Consider the following 20,087-nt stretch of genomic DNA (forward strand, 5'->3'; position numbering starts at 1 on the left):
CGTCGCCTCCACGGGTCTCAGCTTCGCTGGAGATGTGGATCTGGTTCAGAGGTGTCTGGAAGTCTCGGCGCTGGTCAGTCTCTGCAGTCGTCCCTCGTAGGATTCAGTCGCAAAGCAAGCAGCGGTCGCTGGATGGTGCCTGGTTGCCCAGGGTGGTCACTCCTTGGCCACAAGGGAGATTTCTTCAGTCTTCTTCCTGAGGTCGAATGTCGAAGGTCCAGAGTTTCTGTTCAAGTTGCAGATTCAGGTTAATCTAATTTAGCAGGGCCCAACTAGCTACTATTATACTGGGCTAGTGGGCTGGGCTACCTGCAAGGTCCCTCCTATGGGTGGGATCAGGAAGGGGAGTGGCTACACCCCCTTTCCTTTGTCCAGTTTTGCACCAGAGCTGGGGCTGGAGTGCCCCAGCACCGGTTTGAACTGGACTATGCATGGAGCACCTTGTGTGCTCCAGGCATGTCTCATTCCTTTCAGCCCTCCCTGCCCCAATACACTAAAGTCTGTCTGGGGAGGTGCTAGCACCTCCCCAAGCAGGAAACCTATTGTCCAGGCCTCCCTGGCTGGGAGGGCTCCCAGCAGCAGGAGGTCAGACTCGTGTCTGTGGCAGCAGCATCCATTTTGTGATGCTGAGGCTTTGGTGAGAGTTAAACAGCAAAGTAGGATTTTAACATGTCTCTCCCTCTAGAAGGGAGGAATAATATCCTCATCACCAGAAATGGTATGGGGGGTATTATTCCAAAGTGTTAGACACCTTACACGACATATTTTGATAAAGCCAAACCATAGTTACCATAACCGTTTACGATTATAAGGCACTTTAAGAGTATATGGTAGGCTATATCATAGAACAGCTATAAGGACATGGTTCCGAAAGCTGCAGACAGGCTCAGCTCATGCTAGAGCACCATCTCACATGTTACCAAGCACTCTGCCTCCAGGATTGTTAAGGCCTGCCATAGGAGTGGCTGATAGGTACACATGTGTCTATATACAAGAGTAGATATAGGTATACTATATCTAAGCAAGGGGTGATTACACGACCTTGCCCCAGCTGAGTGATCAGCCAGTTGTGTCTGATTGGAAGGCCAGACCAGGGGTGGCATAATACATGCTGCAGCCCCTGGGAGGCCTAGGGTACACCTATGCCCTGGGTACCTAGGGTACACTGTACAGGGTCCAATAAGGTGATCCTTACCAATTGGGTATGTACCTAGGGTACATGGAGTCCATTTTAAAGAGAGAGCAGACAGCCTGAGACCCTGAATGGCAGGATCTCAGGCCAACTAAGTCGAAAAACCAGCTAGATACTAGGCAAAAAGTTGGGGGTAACCATAGTCAGATATCCACCTTCCTACACTAATTTCCTAGGTTTTCCAGAGAGATTCAAATTCATCCACACAACTAATCATGAGGTACACAGTTTCTTAGTGATAAGCCTTTAACAAAGTCTTCTGTCTAGGAGGGCAATATGTTGTTCAATCACACCTATTTTCTTTCTATTGAGTTTTAAATCGTTTTTGACTTCACCTATTATCAACACAACACTACTAACAATTCCAAGTAAAAATTACAGAAAAACAAAGCCCAAGTACTGTGAAAACATTAAAAAAAAGTTGAACATGTCCCTTTCCAGGAGTTTGTAAAAAACTGTAAAACCTAACATTAATTTTTTAAAAAATATTTTCAAAACAAGTGATGTAAAAAAATTACAAAAAGACAGTGCTGCGCTATGTTTTTAAGGCTTATCAGATAAAAAGTATATAAAAAAATCCTGAATACCAATTACACAAAGGGGGCAAATTAATTCAGAAAAAGTGCAGTCGCGGCCGGTGCAAGTAAGAGCGATGGGGTGGTGGGGCAGGGCAGTAAAATCAACAGACTACTACGAGGGAAATGGAAAAAAAGAAAGAAAATCACTTACATTGCGCTCGCCGAGTTAGCGATGCGGCGAGCACAAGTTAAGTGTTTTTTTTTATTTTTTATTTTCCCTCGTCTGTTGACTTCACCACCCCTCCCCACCTTGCAAACAAATAGGCATTTAGCTGGTGCCCAGTGAATCTCAAAAGGAAAACTATTTTTTGTACTCTGCTCTAAAGAAGAAATTCTGAATACCTTAATACAGTTACAGTTATTAACTGTGGCCAGTTTCGCTATTATTCTGGTCCTATATAATCCCTATCCCAGGCCTTGAAAAATCGACTGGCCCACTCACATCTATGAGTACAATTTTATCTGGTCGACCTATTTTTAGTCCCATCTGGTGAGTAAACTTGGGCCGGAATGTAACAAGTGGTGTTCTGTTCGTTCAGAAAGTGAATGAGCGATAAAGATGCCATTAAATTGTGTTTTTATCTTGAAACATTTGCTGTCTGTTCAAGGAAAGAGGTCAAATGTCAGTTTGTCTGAACTAATTGCTGCTTGGAAAACGAAGTTTATTTGTTTCTCTTACTAGAGTTAGAGGTTTTTGTCGAGTGAGCTGTATGAAGATGTCAGTTATTTTTCCTCAATACATAACATTGAAATAAATAGCCTGTACATTAATATTACAAATATTTCAAAATTTATCAGGAATTACAAAAGCCCATTTTTTTGTAATTAAGAAGTGTAATGTAAAACAAAGAGTTAAATGGGAGCAAAACAAACCAGAACACTTTACAAGGTGGTGTGCAAATTACACATATTTGCAGAAACTCTATTTTCAAATATTATTGTTTGTACACTATATAGTTTTATCAATAAAGCTGCATGTCAGTGGGAAAGTGTATGGCCATCTCAATGTAAAATCTGCTGATGACAGTTGCTACCACTTCATGCTTTAGTTATGTATTTATTAAAAGTAATAGTTTTTAAACTAGGTTTTAGAAAGATTCTTGCCCCTGCCCTAATTAAAATGCTGTTAATGAACTAAGAGGCAAGTCAGGGGTCATGTATATCTTATATTTGGCTAGATGTGTATTATATATGGAAAGAAAGTTTAGTCTATTAAATAAAAACAAAAGAATTGTTTGTACAACAGACATGCTGAACTCTTACATTTGAAGGTACTCTCATATGTGATAATGATGAAAATGGAAGCTCAATGAATTAAATTATTTGCCCACAATCACATCATATGAAATCAGTTTATGGGTCAAGAGCATTACAAATAGGTTGAGTAGATTATTTAAGTCACTAGTCCTGCAGGTCTAGTAACATTTTAATGAGTTTTTGAGGCCTGCTATCCTGATCAAATCTCTCTGAGATTTCTTTACCTGAAACTTTTTCAGTTCAGCAAGTTCAGAAGACATGTAGTTCATAGATAACCCACAGAGTTTCATTGCTTACGTGATGTCTTAAAGAAGGGAACCATTTCTCCCTTCCTCAGAAACAAATCTTGCCTTAAAAGCTCACAGAGGGACCCCCCTCTGTGACATGTAGCAGTCGACAACCTCACCAAATCACTGCGGCTAAAGCAAGAGCAAAAGACCTCATCAAATCAACGTCAACTTTAAAGCGTTGACTTGGAAATAAGAGTTCATGCCAAATAACCTACAACATTTTTAATTTAAACTTCAGAAAAATAATTTAATATATTTAAATATTTAATTCAAAATTTAGTTGAGTGCTGTAGCATGTTTTATTTTGACTACATTTAAAATATATACAAATAATTTACATTAATATTTAACATAAGAGTGTTTTTACTAATTTATTATAAAGTATATTAAACTTTTGCCCTGTCTTAAACATAGGGAGATCTCCACTAACAGTGTTAAGTCTAAGTATGGTTAACTACAGTGAAATATAAAAACGTTTATTTAAATAAAAGAAATAGTACAAATAATGTTATGATAAATAACGTGCATACATCACTGGTTGGGAGGGTACAGTTGGGGGAGGGAAGGGATAGTAGTTTTGGGGTTGGGAAATTTAGGGGACGGTGATATGAGGGGGTGCTGAAGGGCTGGAGCTTGCGGAAGGTCGGTAACGAAAGGAAGGGAATAATGTAAATCTTATGATTGCACAATATGACACCTATGTGCGGGGGAAGGAGAGAGCAAATTGTATCTGTGTATGGAAGGCAACTAATGTGATGAAGAAGATGTAGAGATGTGAATGGCGAATAATAAAAATTTTTATTTAAAAAATAAATAATGTGCATAAATTTTGGATATTTATTTGAAATGTATGCTACTACAGTATTAACCTAATTTTGTATTAAATTTGTTTCTAAAGTAAATAATAAATTTGATTAATCATTAATAGTTAAAGGTAATATACTGGATACACTGCAATTATGGTTTGATACAATTAGTGTTACTATATTTTATAAATTCAAAAAAGGTTATTAAAATATTTAGCAATTGAAAAATAAATACCGTTTATTTTTAGGTAAATGTCTTAATATTACATTATATTTAGTTATATATGTAACTGTTAAATAACCTAATTTAATATTATTTCCTCTGTGATTTTATTTTAAGGTGCCACCTATTTTCTATGGGAGGGTGTTGCAGTATCAGTGGTGGCTGGGAGGGTGTTGCAGTATCAGTGGTGGCTATGTGTGGTTCTGGGCTTATTCCAGCTCTGAGCTGGAGTCATTTTTTGGCTGTAGTGTTTTTAGAAATGCTCTTTGTAAATAGCAATGGGCTTACTCTTTGGTGGGTGGGTGCATGTCTGTCCCTAAAGACCTTCCTAAACAACTGCTTACACCTCCCTAAACCTTCCCCATTTATTAGTAAGTATGCCCCTTTTACAGCCCAGCCTGCTAGTCCCTTCCACATTTGCTACTAAGGGCTCAATTATGATTATGATGCTATAGGAAACTGTTCCGACCTTCGGTCTGAGCCGTTCCTACAGCATCGAAATCTCCTGTTTGAATTAATTTCAGACCGACCCATTTGGATGGAGTAGGTCGGAACTAACCAGGATTTCCGAATGGCTTAAGATGGGCTCTGAGAGCACGTCTGCTATTCAGAAAGGGGCCTGTAATCCCAAGAGCAGCTCTTGCCACCCAATGGATTAAGATGGCAGCTTGCCGCAGCCTTTCTGTGCCAGCGTTTCCGACACAAAGGCTGTGGGAATCCGACTTTGGGGGCCCCCAGCAGGGTCCCCATAGGTGCAAGGCGTCCGATTGGTGGCCTAGGGGCACCTATGGTGCCCCCCTGTTGATCCCTGCACCCGGTAGCAGGCACCTTGTGGTGCCTGCCACAAGGTGCAGGGATGAACTGCACCTCTTCACTTTACACTGAGAGCATGCATTCCGGTCGGAATGCATGCTCCCACTGTTAAGAATAGGAGTGCAACCGAACCGTGTTCGGTCACATCCTACTTGCTGGGTTGGGGCAGATGACAGGAGGTCGGTCGGTCCCAGTTCCCAAACCATGTCGGACGGACTCAGGTCCATCACACATCGTAATCTGGCCCTAAGTAGTAAATTTACATGTTTGAGCATCTACCCCATAGAAAAGATAGGAGACGTGGAGATTTACACTCTTAGATGTGTGATCACCATTTTGTACTACTACAAAACGTATTGTAAAGTACATTTTGTAGAAAAGACTAAGATCTCCCGGATATACCAATCCCTGGTTACCCATTGCTCCCACACACTACAGAAGCTTCGGGGAGACTGGGATGCTGATGTGGGCACACTGGAGGAGGAGGACTGGATGGAGGCCTTGGCGGTGCCTCGGGGTGCGGCCATAGCAATGCGACTCCGCCTGGTCCCGTTCTCAAGTATCTCCGCAGGGTCTACTTTACTAGAGCACGACTGTGGCGGGCGGGGCTGATCGCTTCCCCAGAGTGTCTTCGCTGTGGTCGGGAGGAGGGCACTTTTCTGCATACAGTTTGGCAGTGTACATTCTTAGATCGTTTCTGGAGGGAAGTCTTTGCATGTCTTTCGGAGGTACTGGGGTGGGGGCTCCCTCGAACACCGCAGCTGGCCCTGCTTCATTTCATGGAGGGGATAGGGGGCAATGTCTACAAACGACACCTCATGTTGTTAGGGTTTACACTGGCGAAACGAGACATTGCTAAAGAGTGGGAGGCGACGCGGGCCCCCTTCGGTGGCTGCATGGAAGAATGGTTTGGATTTTTGCATGGGGTTTGAGCAGCCTATCTTTGTAGCCAGGGATTGCCCACACAAGCACAATAAGATTTGGAAACGGTGGGCAGACTATCGGGGCCTATGGTTGGAGCCGCCAGCGGTAGTGGAGACCCATTTACTGTGGTAGATGCTGGAGCTATTCTGGTGCGGGGAGGTGGGGGGATGTGGGGGTGCATGCTGCTAGGGTAGGATTCTTTGTTTGTTCCTCTAGTCTGTGGTCGGAACTATGCGGACATGGTGCGATTTCAGGGGGGTGGGGTATGGGAGGGTGTGAGTTGGAAGGGTTCTATATCATTCAGCATGCTTTTGTTATGCACTTTGATATTACTTATAAAAACGTCAATTGTTTTCATGATTACATATGTCTGATTCGGCAGATGTCTCTGGTGCGCAGAGCCCTGCGTTGTCTATGCTAATTGACGAATAAGGCCCTAGGTGTTTAGGGTGCCATTGAGCAATGAATTTATAGAGGGAGCCTTAGCCTTCCAGCCCCCTTCTCCACATACCCAATGGCTTATGATTTACCCCCAGTTTGCTAGTATGTGGTGCAGCGCTTAGATAAGAGAAGATCCTTCCTAAAACAAAGATAAGACTATTCCTCTGAACACCACCACCCTGCTTTTTAGGTCTCTCCTAGCGTTGCTGCGCACATGCGCAGCACGCTCGATGAGATTTATTGAAGATGAGGAGTTTCAGAAAAGGGCTTTAAGCCCCGCCCCTCATTTCCATTGGCTGGCGTCACCGTTTATGCTAAACGGTGGCCTGCCATTGGAAATTAGCTGTTGGGGTTGCCTCCCTTTCTGGTCCGGCTCATCCGGACTGGATCACCTGCTTCACGGCTGTCGTGAAGCAGTTTATCTCAAGGAGGCGTGTTGTATAAACAAGCCCTGAGATCCAGTCCAGATGGGCCGTCTCAAAAGGAGACAGGGCGCCGCGTGTTTATTTTTGCATCGCCCTTTTACTTTAAAGTGAAAGCGCGATGTAAAAATAAACAGCGCTGCCTTCCCACAATGGCAAGCGCTTGTTTGTTTCTGCCGTCCTCACATTTTACCCAGCTCTTTAATGCCTGTGGCTTTGACTTAAAACAATTGACTTGTTTATTTGTTTCCCCACGCATGGCAGTGGAGGGCTGTCAGTGTGCGGACGGAAGCAGGTCTGTCTCTTTGCATTGCTGGGAGGCTGCATGCCTGCTAGGCTGCGCTTGTGGTCTTTGGTTCCGTGGGTAAGAGCCAGCAGGTGTGTGTGTGCGCGCTGCCACCCCGGCCAGTCGCGCCCACCTCCAAGTTCAGCAGCTCTCTTTAGTGAGGGTTCGCTGCTGCAGCCTTGTCGGAGGGAGGATTTATTACAGGACAAGGAAGCTAGGGGCGGTACTCAGAGCCCCGGGAGCCACCACAGAACTGAGCAGGAGAGTGAGTCAGGGACAAAAGGGGCACCTTAATTTGAGCAGGGGTGCCTGGGAACGCTTGCTCTAAAACTGAAGAAAACAGACATGTGAGACATGGAATTGGAGGTAGATCACAATAGCAGTTTAATGAGAAGATGCAACTTCAAAGAAACTGCAAGACAAAGGCATAAAATACAAAATACAAAATTCAGTTATCACATGTCCATTCTCTCCGTAACAGTTTGTCTGAGAGAAAGAAAACACAGTGTATAAACGCATCAGTGTATGAGATCTCTATCACCAAGGTACTCTCATATCTACTCTAGAGCAAGCATTCCTGCAATTTTGAATGAAATGAATACATTGTGATCAGAAATAGAGAGAACAACAACTAAACACAACAGAACATTTCATGTAGGTAAAATACAACACAATGCTAAGCAGGCGCAAAAGCAAACACAAGAGCCTCTATGTGCTCTTGGGGAAGACCTACGGAATCTGTCTGTCACCTACATACAGACAGCAAGGTAATCCGTCGAGGTGTCTGGGTGCTCCCCTTATATACTAACCTATGGGCTCCTTCGCACGCAACTCTTACCCAAAAATAAACCTCGTCTGCAGAATTTCACCAGACATGTCGTCATTTACCACTTAATGCTGACAATTAACTAGGTGAAAAGGTCAGTTTCTCAGGCCAATCGCTTGTCGTAAATTACACAGAGCAAGCAGAAACTATAAGCAGACATTGTACGCGAAGCGAAAAATACAAACAGATATTGTGCTCGAATCGACTATGTACATACATAAATCCTCTCAACTTAAGCTCTGCGGTTGCCACTTCCTGAAATGCGGGAAACCTGCCCAGGAAACAAGTGCTATGCCAGGATGCAGCTTACTGTATGTTGAAGTGTCAAGAGGATGCTGAACTTTGGTACCGACCGGGTAGGGTGGGGGCTACCAGTTTGGAGGCAGAAGGCCTCGCAGAAAGAGGAACTGAATCTGCGTTGGGTCAGACCTGCCATCAGCCTGCGATGCACTATAATGGCAGAGCTACGGTCAATTTAACAAAGGCCTATATAACATATAAAAGGGCCTACACAGCACGGGCAAGTGGGAGGGATGTCTCAAAATCAGTCCCTCTCTCAGCCTCCTGACCCTTTGACCCCGGAGGGAGCCGCCGCTCTAGGCGGTAACCTCGGGACAGCGCCGATGGCAGGCTGCTGTCAGCAGCATGGCGCGCTCTCACTGCCCTGCGCCTTGGCAGGATTCCCTATGCTTCCAGGCACCTGCAGCCCGCTTGCTGCTGCTACGCACAGTGTGTTGCGGGCATAAGGGATCTCCGAAGCTGTTCGAGTTTATAACTCAGCAAGGGCAGCTGACGCCCCCTCTCCAATGGGAGAAGCTGTGATGTAACTGTTCGGCGGCTGCTGGATGTGAATCGCCCTGCTGTGGGGTCTGGCTCCTGTACAGCATGGAGGGTCTGCCGCGGGAGGAGTAAGGGGAGCTGCGGGACCCGCTGCCATGGACGAGTTCAGCATCCTGAGGAGACTGGGGCTGCAGGTAAGGGCGACCGTTCACTGCATGTTATCGGCTTAGCGCGCCACTACTAGGTGCTTGAGAAAGCGCTACTTCCCTTGACGGGAAATGCAGAATCCACCATGCTGTTCGTGTTCTACAGGTATGCCTTTGTGCGGGCTGCTTCTACATATATGTGCATTTCATGCTTCCAGAAAAAAAATGAACCCACCTCAATCGTTAAAAAGTGCTGCAGTGCTGTGTTCTTTCCAGTGTCACACTGCTCCCTCCCATTGTCCGTGGTGCCTTTACCCCACCCCCTCCCTCCCGTTGTATGTGGTACCTTTACCCCACCCCCTCCCTCCAGCTATCCGTGATGCCTTCACCCCAGCCCCCTCCCTCCCGTTGTCCATGGTGCCTTTACCTCCCCTTCCCTCCCATTGTCCGTGGTGCCTTTACCTCCCCTTCCCTCCCATTGTCCGTGGTGACTTTACCCCACCCCCCCTCCCATTGTCCATGGTGTCTTTACCCAACCCCCCCTCCCTCCCGTTGTCCGTGGTGCCTTTACCTCCCCTTCCATCCCGTTGTCCGTGCTGACTTTACCCCACCCACCCCTCCCGTTGTCCGTGGTGACTTTACCCCACCTCCCCTCACTCCCGTTGTCAGGGGTGCCTTGTTAAGCTCTGCAGTAGAGGCAGGCAACAGAAAGCAGGGGTATCTTATACCCAGCGAGGGACAACAGCGGCCACATCCAGTGGCAGGAGGAATTCCCAAACCGAAAGAACACCTCATTTAAATTACTGCACCCATTTCATAATTATAGGATTTTGCTGATTGTGCTAATTATCTTAATGTGCTCTGTGGATATTTTTACCTAATAAGATACGAGACTGCCCTCAGAGGCTGGCTATGCAAACGGCTGCATGTTTTTCTGTTTGCAGGACTCTTCAGTGCAACAGCATTTCACCAGATTGTGAAAGTTACACTAAAGTAAGCCTATAGTAGGACTGGTAGCACACACTGAAATGCTGCCTCGTATATACATACGTCACTTGCTCGGCGTCTCTTCCTTCATTCTTTAAAATAGCATTAGGCCGGCAGTCCCGAAATGTAACACCACTAAAAACCCATCAAAGGCGAAGACGGTGTTTTGGCTTTATTACCAGCACTAGGTACCAAGAGAGTTAACATTTTCAGATTCTGTGCAATTCCTCAAAGTTAAAGCTTACGTTTTAAAAAGGTAAAAGTAATTTAGTTCATTAAAGGAGCTCACATGCCAAGAGTCACTCTGGAGCTTCTGGAGAAAAGCGGAGTAATGCGAAGAAAGGTTTACAGAATCCATCCCCACTTTCCTGCTCCTGGTCATTTTTGAGTCTTTGGAAGACTCCTGTTTGAGAATGGTCGCTGATCTTTAGTGAGAACAGTTCGATACTCCGAGAGGGAAAAATTCAGCTATGATGCCGTAGCAAACAAAAAAAAATGCAAATCTCACTGGTTAATGGCATTCAATGTATTTTGCAAAGGTGACTTAGTTTGGTCAACTTTTTGTTCATGTGTGGAGGGTATGCTCACGGAAAACATATCCCAATGTTTGTACATCCTTATTCAAATGTGTGCCAGCTTGCATGCACAGGGATGTAATTTTAAACTCAGCTTGATTTACTCTCCCCATGGGTGTACAATTTTACTTTACATTAGATGCCAAATTACCACATGGTGTTGAATTTTAGAGGTGGCTGCATCTGATTATTTGAGGAGTGCTTACACAGCGATACATTTATAGCCACGGAGCTCTACCTTGAACTAATGTGCCATAATATGCTGCATCACTAAATACTAATAAGGTCCCAAATGCGAGACCGATTGCATTGCAATGCTATTGGCATTATAAATGGCAATGCCTTTTATTTACATGTTGGTTTTTTTAAAACATAAATAAAAGGCATTGTCATTTACAATGCCCATAGCTTAAACTCTCGCAAATGCGAGACCTATTGCATCGCAAATGCTTGTTTGTATCGTGGGCAGGTTCATAGACTTGCAATGTATCCAAGCAAATTTGAGGGCCCTAGGTGTAAGCTCAAAAAGGATTACATCATCTGCATACATTAAAGTGCAGATGAGACAGGACTCTAGCTTAGGTAGAAAACTTGGTAAATTTGCATTGTTTTTAGGAAGATGATTCAAATATAGGGAAAAGAGTGAAGTCAATAAAGAGACACGTTTTAGTTCATTCTGGGTATCTAACTTCAGAGACTGTACTTTGTCATCATCCGTAAGCAAGTTCTACTAGCTCGTAGAGTGCCATGATCAACTTCAAAAGACCCGGCATGATTTTTAACGGTGCTAATTTTCTCACAAAGTACCTCTATTAACTCTCTTGAAACGCAGCATATACAGGTTATTTTCTTACCCCTACTTATCTTTCTAAGATGAAATGTGCAGCAGAATTATGGCCCAATGGAAAGCCGTAGGCTTTAAACTCAGACTGTTTATAAGGAATAATTGCGGATTCAAAAGTCCAGGACTGAAGGTTCTCAAGGATACTTTTAGCAAAGCTCTCATCCACCAATCTGTTGTGGAGGAACACAAGGCATTGCTCTGTGGGAGTAGAAGGCAAATCCCCATCCAGTCGAACATTTAAAACCAAACAACCCCACGCCATCAGTTTCCCAAGCATCATAATCCTTTGCTTATCTGCCCTACTCCTCTGTGGGAACAAAGCTGGTGGGAATACTCCAAGCAGCCTTTATTTTGCCATTTCTATGAATTTCAAGCACATGGTTTGATGAGTTTGCATTAATGCCACCAACAATTAGAAATGGGTCAACTTGTACCTTCACAATTGTCCTAGAAATGAAATGAATACCACTCCAGCTAGGACTGTAATTCTTAGGTCTATGCTGCGTGAATGCTAACTTCACAGCTCACAAAAACTGCCTTAAAAAATCTGATGAGTACCTGTTAGATGTCCGCTCATTGTTTTGTCATGGCTATTGAACAGTTGGCGATATTTCAGTCTTGAGGACTGCGGAACGGCCCAGTCTGCCAATGGAGGTGCACTAGAAGAAAATGATGCATAGATAGTTAGACAGCAAGGTGCATTACGAATACTGAATATTATTAAATACCATACAAAGTTTCTTAAATAAATACATTTGTTAATTTAGCACATCAAATACTTAGTTATTGGAGGAGACAAAGTGGGCATAAAAACGAATTGATTTTACACTAGTGTTAATGATGACCAAGAATCACGCGGATTGCTTTGAACCAACTCCACAACACTTATCAATTACCCCTGTGCATCACTGCTTTTTAGTTGTGTGCTTCTAAAAAAGATAAGCGGCTACCTTAAAAAAGAGGCTAGTAATCGAGTTGAAGTCTGTATGCATACTATTTTTAAACCATACAATTTTCGCACTTTTAAAAATTCACCTCTGCTCCCTTTCTAAAGCAATTGTGACTAAACAGTGAAATTCTAAAGTTTTAATCTGCCTTACGTCCATGGCTTGCCATGCTCACGCGGAAAATGAAGTAAAGATTCTTGAATTTGCTTAGATATCGAAGCTGCAATCACTGCCAGTTTGCCTGGGACTTGTAAAAGAGGAAGCAAGAAAAGTAACATTTACAGGTGTTTGTGCAAACTTACCTACCTGCTTTATAAAAAAAAAAAAAAGAAAGTGCAACATTACTCTCAAACCTATACATTAGGAAATAAAGGTGGCTGTGTCATGGGGATGAAAGACTGTTTTTCCAGCACGGAGGCTTATTAAAAAAACCAGAAGATGAAATCTGAAATGTCCAAAAATACACACATCTGTTGGCCATGGGCATAGGGGGGTGTGTACATTGGCAGTAACTATGGAAGGAGGACATGGTTGATATGGTGATTGTTTTTGTCAGCTAATGGGGGTACTGTTGGGTAAGAGAAAAGGTTTGTGGTTGCCACAGACTCATGTACGCCAGCTGTCTTTGGTGGACCCAGTTACATGCTGCGGTTGGAATATTTTCACCCCCACATCATAGTTTGCCGGGTAGCAGAGCAAATCCTAACTGCTAAGTAGGCCGCCACGTAAACAGAACATCCGAATCCCAAGAAATTCAGGAAGTACATATTTAGAATGTAAACCAAAGTCAATAGGAAACACAGCTAAACATCTACAGAAAAATAGAAGATTTTAATTAAGGAAGCAGCAACTGTTTGGCAGGTTCGCATTTTGTTACGCAAAAAGATCTAAGCAATATTATGCTCGTTATTTCAGAAAGAAACAAGCATTGGCATAGCCAATGGGTCTCGCCTTTTGGACCTTATAAGTATTTAGCCATGCAGCATATTATCCTGAGTGCTACAACATCTACTGATCTTTAATTTGGAAGCTTTGACAGTAATAGGTACAATATAGCACTGCATTGAGAAGTACTTAGTGTTATTTTTGTACAACTGGTAGTCTGAACTCCCATATCTGGAAGTGCTTTCATATGCGATAATGAAGAAAAAAGATATTCTTAGTGAAATAAATAATTTGCTTGATAGCACATTTTAAGTGCGGAAGACAACGTGTCCAGGTAGCGAAGAAGACACAATGTGCCCAGGTTTTCTGGTTTAACTTTGTACAATTCAGCTAATAAATGGGTATCAATGAGAGGTAACTGCTGAATTCTGGCTCTAGCAGTTAGTGTAATTGGCTTGGATCTACGATTCTACAAACAGTCTGAGCTCTTGGTCACTGAAAGTATGGCTTTACATGCGAGGTTGTGGGAGCTCCAAGGTGGGGAGTGCACCAGATGCAAGGGTGCTCCAGTTTCCTCGACTGCTGGGGTGCTTTGCGTAGCTTCTGCTCCAGAGTGTAAAGTTGCTACAGGGTGCACTGCTGCTTCAAGGGGCGAGGATTGTGGGATTTGTACTTCTTTTAGGTTGGGCTGGTGATAGGGGGGGGGGGGGGAAGCATAAATTCTGCGGGTATCTAGAGTGGGTGCGGAGGGGCACATAGAGAGGTCAGGGGAATAGAGACATACAAAGGGCATAACGCAAGACAAACAAGGTGGTACGGAAATGAAGACAGGGAGACAGACAAGAGCAAACCGCGTGACAGACAGTGGTACGGAGAGAGGCCAAAAATCAAGACAGAAGAAAAGAGAGACAGCGTGACAGAGTTAGATAAAGGAACAAAGAGGGGCTACTACAAGCATGGCAGGAGGGAGGACGCCAGTAAGCAATGGAGAGGGACAGGAGTGGGCAAGAACAATCTTTTTGCCCCAAAGAAATAACCCGGAGGAGTTCTGTGCGGAGCACCAACAAACTTTGCCAACTCACCCTGCTCACCTACGTTCGTAAAGCTGCCAGTCAGTGCTTCCCTCTTCACAAGCGTTTGAGGATCAGCACTGCCCCCTGCGAGAAAGTGAGAGCTTTTGTGAACGCAGACCGTCGTGTGCACCAATCCTACCTCAGATGTTGGAGCACCCCGGGCAGACGCTCCACCTTGGTTCATGGCCCCTCTTTGTTGTGGTGGCAACCTAGACGCGCTGAACGCCGGATGACCATGTGCCTCGCTTCCGTCCACGAGATGAGCTGCAGCGCGACTCTCCAAACTGCAGCTTTTGTTCAGCAACAAAGGTACTGTGAGCACCGGGGGCAGCAAGGTCTTAACCACTGACCCACGCGACATTGCAGGTATTAAACCACAGATAGGAGTTGGAGGATACAGGTGACACGTATAAGAGACAAGCAGATAAACAAGCACAGAAAAGCAGAGATAAAGGGGGAAAAAAGCCAGGGCCAGCACGACCGCCATCTGTTTCCAATTAACGCGACCACGAGACACCGGCGTGATAATTTGAAACAGATGACACTGATGCTCGCTCTCGCAAGCAGTAGGCCATGGGTAGATACAAAGGTGGGATACGTACCCGCCTTTGCCCAATTGCGTGCTGTCTTTTTTAGAAAGACGCAGGCAAAGGCCAATAGCGTGTGAGCAACAAAAAAAACGCACACGCGAGCGTGTGAAAAGCCCAGAGCGATTCCAGGAAGTAGTTTTCCTAGAACAGCGCATGCGCGCTGCGCTAGGCTCGAACTAAAAAAAGGTGACAAGACGTTTCATAACGAAGCCATTTAAAAGAACTGCAATTGAAAAACATGTAATAGACACATTTAAGATGAGGAGGTCGATAAGAAAAGTAATGATTGCTTCTATAGACTCCTGCACCTTTATAAACAAGCGAGTGGCAATAAACGCATCTGGTTTGTATGGCGCCTGGGTTTGCCTGAAACCTCTTTGCAGCACTAGTGCTTCTGCATAGATCTGTAAATAGAATTTCTGCACGGTGGGGTAGGAGCTGTGGCGAGAGCAGAGAGGCAGAGTACAATGCCACATTCTTCTGTCACTGCTAATGCTCCTAATGCAACGTGAGAAAACAAAGCCCTCCTAAATCATTAGTTATTTGACAGCAGGCTTGCACAAAAGCCTTATCAAGCCTAGAACGCGTCTACATCTTTCAGGTAACCTAATGAACAGTGTTATTCTGCTACAGCACTGCAGATTCCAAATCAGGTACACAGAGAAAAACATGTAGGGATGCAACCAGAGCCCCTATTGGGGATGCTATTTGGGAAGACAGGGGTCGACAGGCTAATTTCCTCCTGTGGTGGTTGCGGGCACCATTATAATTAATATCAAGAGAGCCAGCAGCGGAGTGGGCGGATGAAACTCCATCTGAGGCAGGAATATAGAGAAGGGGCACTGATAATGACATGCTTTAAGATACGATTTACAGTATCGTGAACGGGAGAGGTGACCAGGAAGAGAGTTATTTAGGGTGAGCAAGTATTAAATAAAGAGTATTAAACATCTCCCAGGTGCCTTTCGGTTTTAGTTTGGGGAAGCGAAAAATAAGAGCCCATCCGCGTTTACTGTTGGCATTACATAAAAACCAATATAATTATTTAATTAAAAATATTAACAACTATAACCATACCAGTTCTTATATAGTGCAACAAGAAAGTAATTGTTCTGGAAGACAACGTATGCTAGAATTTGACTTCGGAGACTTTGAGGAGGAAAGAAAGGTGGAAGGAGAAGTTGGGGTGACACCATTCATCTAGAGGATGTTTTGTAAGAGTTGGTGCTTTGAACACTATACAGCGGTAGGAGAGATTGAATGATGCCTAGCAGTCTCTGGGACTGCACTCACAGGCACCCGTACATTATAAACATATTATACACAAGATAGGATTAAAACAGCAGGAGATTTCACTCCTATAGTGTGCCACAAGTTGGATAGTTTTGCAATTTCAAAAAAGTTCATGACAAAGCGATCTTCCTTTCATTTCCTAGTTTTCATGTCATGTTAACCTGACATTGCAACATCTTTTCCAGGACTGGCTTCGGCCAAGCTATAAGTGTAAACGTTGCCATCAATCAGCCATGTCAATCAAGGCTGCAAAAAAATCACGCATGACAACCTGGCTGAGAACGGCCGATCGTTGAATCCTGGATCTCGGCAAATCCTATAAAAGAACAGAGTTTAATCCACATCACTTGGTTAGGAGCTGCCCGGCGTCATCCACATGTCTGTCTGGGGCATATATTCATCCCAGCGAGCTCGGACTGGTGTCCAAAACCCACAAAGTAGAGTGATAACACTACACCAAAAATCGATGGTCCCTCTGCCCCATCTGGAGTAGGAAGCGCCACCCAATGAAAAGTGCAATACAATGAGAAGCGTCACGACCTCGAAGTGACCAGAAACCTGAAATCGCCACTCTTATGGGGTTTTTGGCTCTTAGGCCTTGAATCCAAAGGGGCCATTTATTATCCACCTGGGCAGCCGTCTCTACATGGAAGAGTCTGCGCCTTCCTCATATTTGATATGGTCTGGTAACCGCTGCAAAACCGCCACAAGAGGGGAGGACTACTAACCCCACACTGCCTTGCTGCCACGTTAGCGCCAGGAGGCGTTGCCGCTACTCTGCCGCGCCCGGAGGCGCATAAAGCACAGCGCGGCTCCCGCTTCTCGGGAACCGCTGCAAAACCGCCACGAGAGGGGAAGACTACTAACCCCACACTGCCTTGCTGCCACGTTAGCGCCAGGAGGCGTTGCCGCTACTCTACCGCGCCCGGAGGCGCATAAAGCACAGCGCGGCTCCCGCTTCGCGGGAACCGCTGCAAAACCGCCACGAGAGGGGAGGACTACTAACCCCACACTGCCTTGCTGCCACGTTAGCGCCAGGAGGCGTTGCCGCTACTCTACCGCACCTGGAGGCGGATAAAGCACAGCGCAGCTCCCGCTTCTCGGGAACCGCTGCAAAACCGCCACGAGAGGGGAGGACTACTAACCCCACACTGCCTTGCTGCCACGTTCACGTCAGGAGGTGTTGCCGCTACTCTCCGTGCCCAGAGGCGCATAAAGCACATCGCGGCTCCCGCTTCGCGGGTGCGCGCCGTTTGAAGCCCCTGCCAAGGGCGGGCCCGTCCGAGGCCGAAGGAGGCTGGGCTGGGCCACGTTATTTGGCACCAGCAGAGGCAGTCATTGTCGTCCTGTCCCCACACCTACGGATATCCGGTGTTGAGGTACTGTGAAGCCGCTTACTGCCCATTGTATTAGCTGTTGTTTGGTGGGTCCACAATTGTGTAATTGGGCTACTATATCACTTTGTGTTGCAAAATGAGTAAATTAAAAGGTGTAGCCGGGACCCTCGACGCATTTACTGTATGGGCTGAATCACTTTTAACTCATGAAATCCATCTGACTGAAAGACGGTTGTCTCTGGACCCTGCCACGCTACAATCTCGTTTGTCGCTGGGTGGTTCTGCTAATGTCAACACAACTCATCCGAACACACCAAATATATCTCCAGCAAGACCTGTCTCTGTCTCCTCTAACCTACTTTTACCATTTGGAGACTCCCCTAATGTGCCTGTTTTAGATGTACCCTGTATTTATACTAGGGGTAATGCCGCTAAGGCACAAAGGAAAATTAAATTAAGCGGTCAATCTACTAAAAAAAAAAAAGCACGCCGCCTCTGCCAAATCCAATTCTAAAAACGTTAAAGGCCGCCAACCGGTTGCGAACCCAAACATTGTCGTGGCTGCCATTACAAATTCAGTAGCAACCCAGACAGATAGTATTTTTGAACCCATGTGCAATAAGGCCTACACAGGTGTTGCGGGGGGAGCCACACAAACAGGGTTCGCAATGGAAGCTCTAGAGACTACGTTGGTTACCCTCAAGGATGTGATTGATAACAATTTTGAACTGCTGTGGGGGAAATTTAATCAATTGGACCGTATTGTGGACAACTTAAGCGGTGGGAGGTTGTACAAAGTTCCTGTTGAAGCGGGACGAGGGAACACTATACCATCAGTGGCTCACAAATATGGGCCTGCTACGCAATTGATGGATGTCGCTCTCGCCTACCAGGTTACACCATTCGTCGTCAATCCCAGTGTTTCCCGTTGTAATCAAAACAACTTACCTGTGTCAAATCCCATTGCCATACAGAGGGGAAGCCTGGCTACACCCCAAATATGTAACCCAAATGATTTCAATCAATCAAAATAATCTTTATTTCGGTCATAGACCATAAAAGATAAGCAATCCACAAAGACATACAATTATAAGAGAAGCAAGGGGATATTACAGTTCATAAAAAGTAAGTATAATAAAGATTAGATTAATTGCCAGTTAATTCATTAAAACAGTAGATAAAAGATTAAAAGATTAAAATATTATAAAAACAATACATTATACCGGGGAATTCAACAATAAAAGGGAACTTCTCCTTCGCCACACAGCATACCAGAAACGTGATAACAAAAAGACTATAGGTAATGCTGTGTCTGTCTTCAGGATTCTGTAGGCAACTTTACAATGTGTGGTCCCCAAATTCCTACAGAGTTGAAGAAGCCAACGTTTTCTGATAGGTTTATATGTGGGGCAAAAAAAGAGGACGTGTAGATCAGTTTCACTAGAAGCTCCACAGGTTGGGCAGTCAGGAAGATTATTTATCGACCACTTTCCTGTGAAGGCTCTCAAGGGCAATGTTCCATACCTGAATTGCATATATAATTTTCTAGAGGCATTAGGCTCCATCAGGTCTAAAACTGGCTCTATTTTGAAATCTTCTTTGATATTAAAGAAGTCCATGGTCAGTGAGCCTAATTTATTATTGGTTAGCATCATATTTTTGTTATTTAACCAAAATGCATTTGCCAATTCAGCTCTAGAGAGTGTAGGGGCGTTTATTTCAGGATGATGCCATAGAGCAGGAAACCCTAATCTAATAAGCTCCCTTTTAATATAAAGAAGCCACGGTATATTATCTATACCACGGGGGGTCATTAACAATTTTAAATCGTTTTGATAATCCACTAACTCTGGTGTTGCCCACAGCCTGCGCCAATACAATAGTGGCCTTAAAGCAATTTCGTCTTGGATAGACCTTGCTCCCAGGTCCATTCTAAGTGGGATAAGGGGAGTGCTGGGTGGTAGGGACAATAACGACCTTAGGAACGAGTTCTCCGATCTGCCAATGTCTCCGGTTAAACAGTGCCCCCATAGTTCAACCCCATAGAGAGATGCAGCCCGTGCTTGTACTTTATATATCTCAATGGTGGGTGCTATCGGTTTTGAGATGGAAGCTCTATATATTTTAAGGATCCCACCGCAAGTCTGCGAGAGTCGTAATTTAGCTTTTGCTAGCTGGGGACCCCATTCCATCCTATCCGAAAGTGTGACACCGAGATATTCAAAGACTGAGACCCTATCCAGGGTAACACCATTGAGAGAAGGGTTAGGACCATTATTTTTGGGCGGGTTGCATATCATAAATTTTGTTTTTGAGGAGTTGACCTCAAGGCCTCTCTGGGAACAAAATTCAAAGAAACTATCGAGGGCACGTTGAATCCCCATGGGGGATTTAGACACCAGAAGGGTATCATCAGCAAACATTAGTGCGACCACCTGCTCGTTGTTAAGTTTGGGGGCATCGATGTCCTTGACTCCCCTCAGGTGGGACACTAATGCATTAGTATAAAGAGAAAATAGGGTTGGGGCCATGACGCATCCCTGTCTTACTCCACGGTTAACAGGGAACTTTG

The 20,087-nt window shown here is 44.7% G+C and overlaps 1 protein-coding gene across 6 annotated transcripts in view; it reads right to left on the minus strand.

Annotated features, from left to right (window-relative positions):
- The window catches only part of ITSN1 (intersectin 1), a 1,732,490-nt gene that overhangs the window by 1,310,235 nt on the left and 402,168 nt on the right, over positions 1 to 20,087 (minus strand). For all 6 annotated transcript variants that reach the window (XM_085621357.1, XM_085621360.1, XM_085621358.1 and 3 more), the window contains one exon: positions 11,949 to 12,049. In XM_085621357.1, coding sequence (XP_085477483.1) covers positions 11,949 to 12,049 — 101 coding nt within the window. The remainder of the gene's footprint in view (positions 1 to 11,948; positions 12,050 to 20,087) is intronic.

The sequence above is a fragment of the Triturus cristatus genome, chromosome 8 (genome assembly GCF_964204655.1).
Source record: "Triturus cristatus chromosome 8, aTriCri1.1, whole genome shotgun sequence".
Taxonomy (NCBI): domain Eukaryota; kingdom Metazoa; phylum Chordata; class Amphibia; order Caudata; family Salamandridae; genus Triturus; species Triturus cristatus.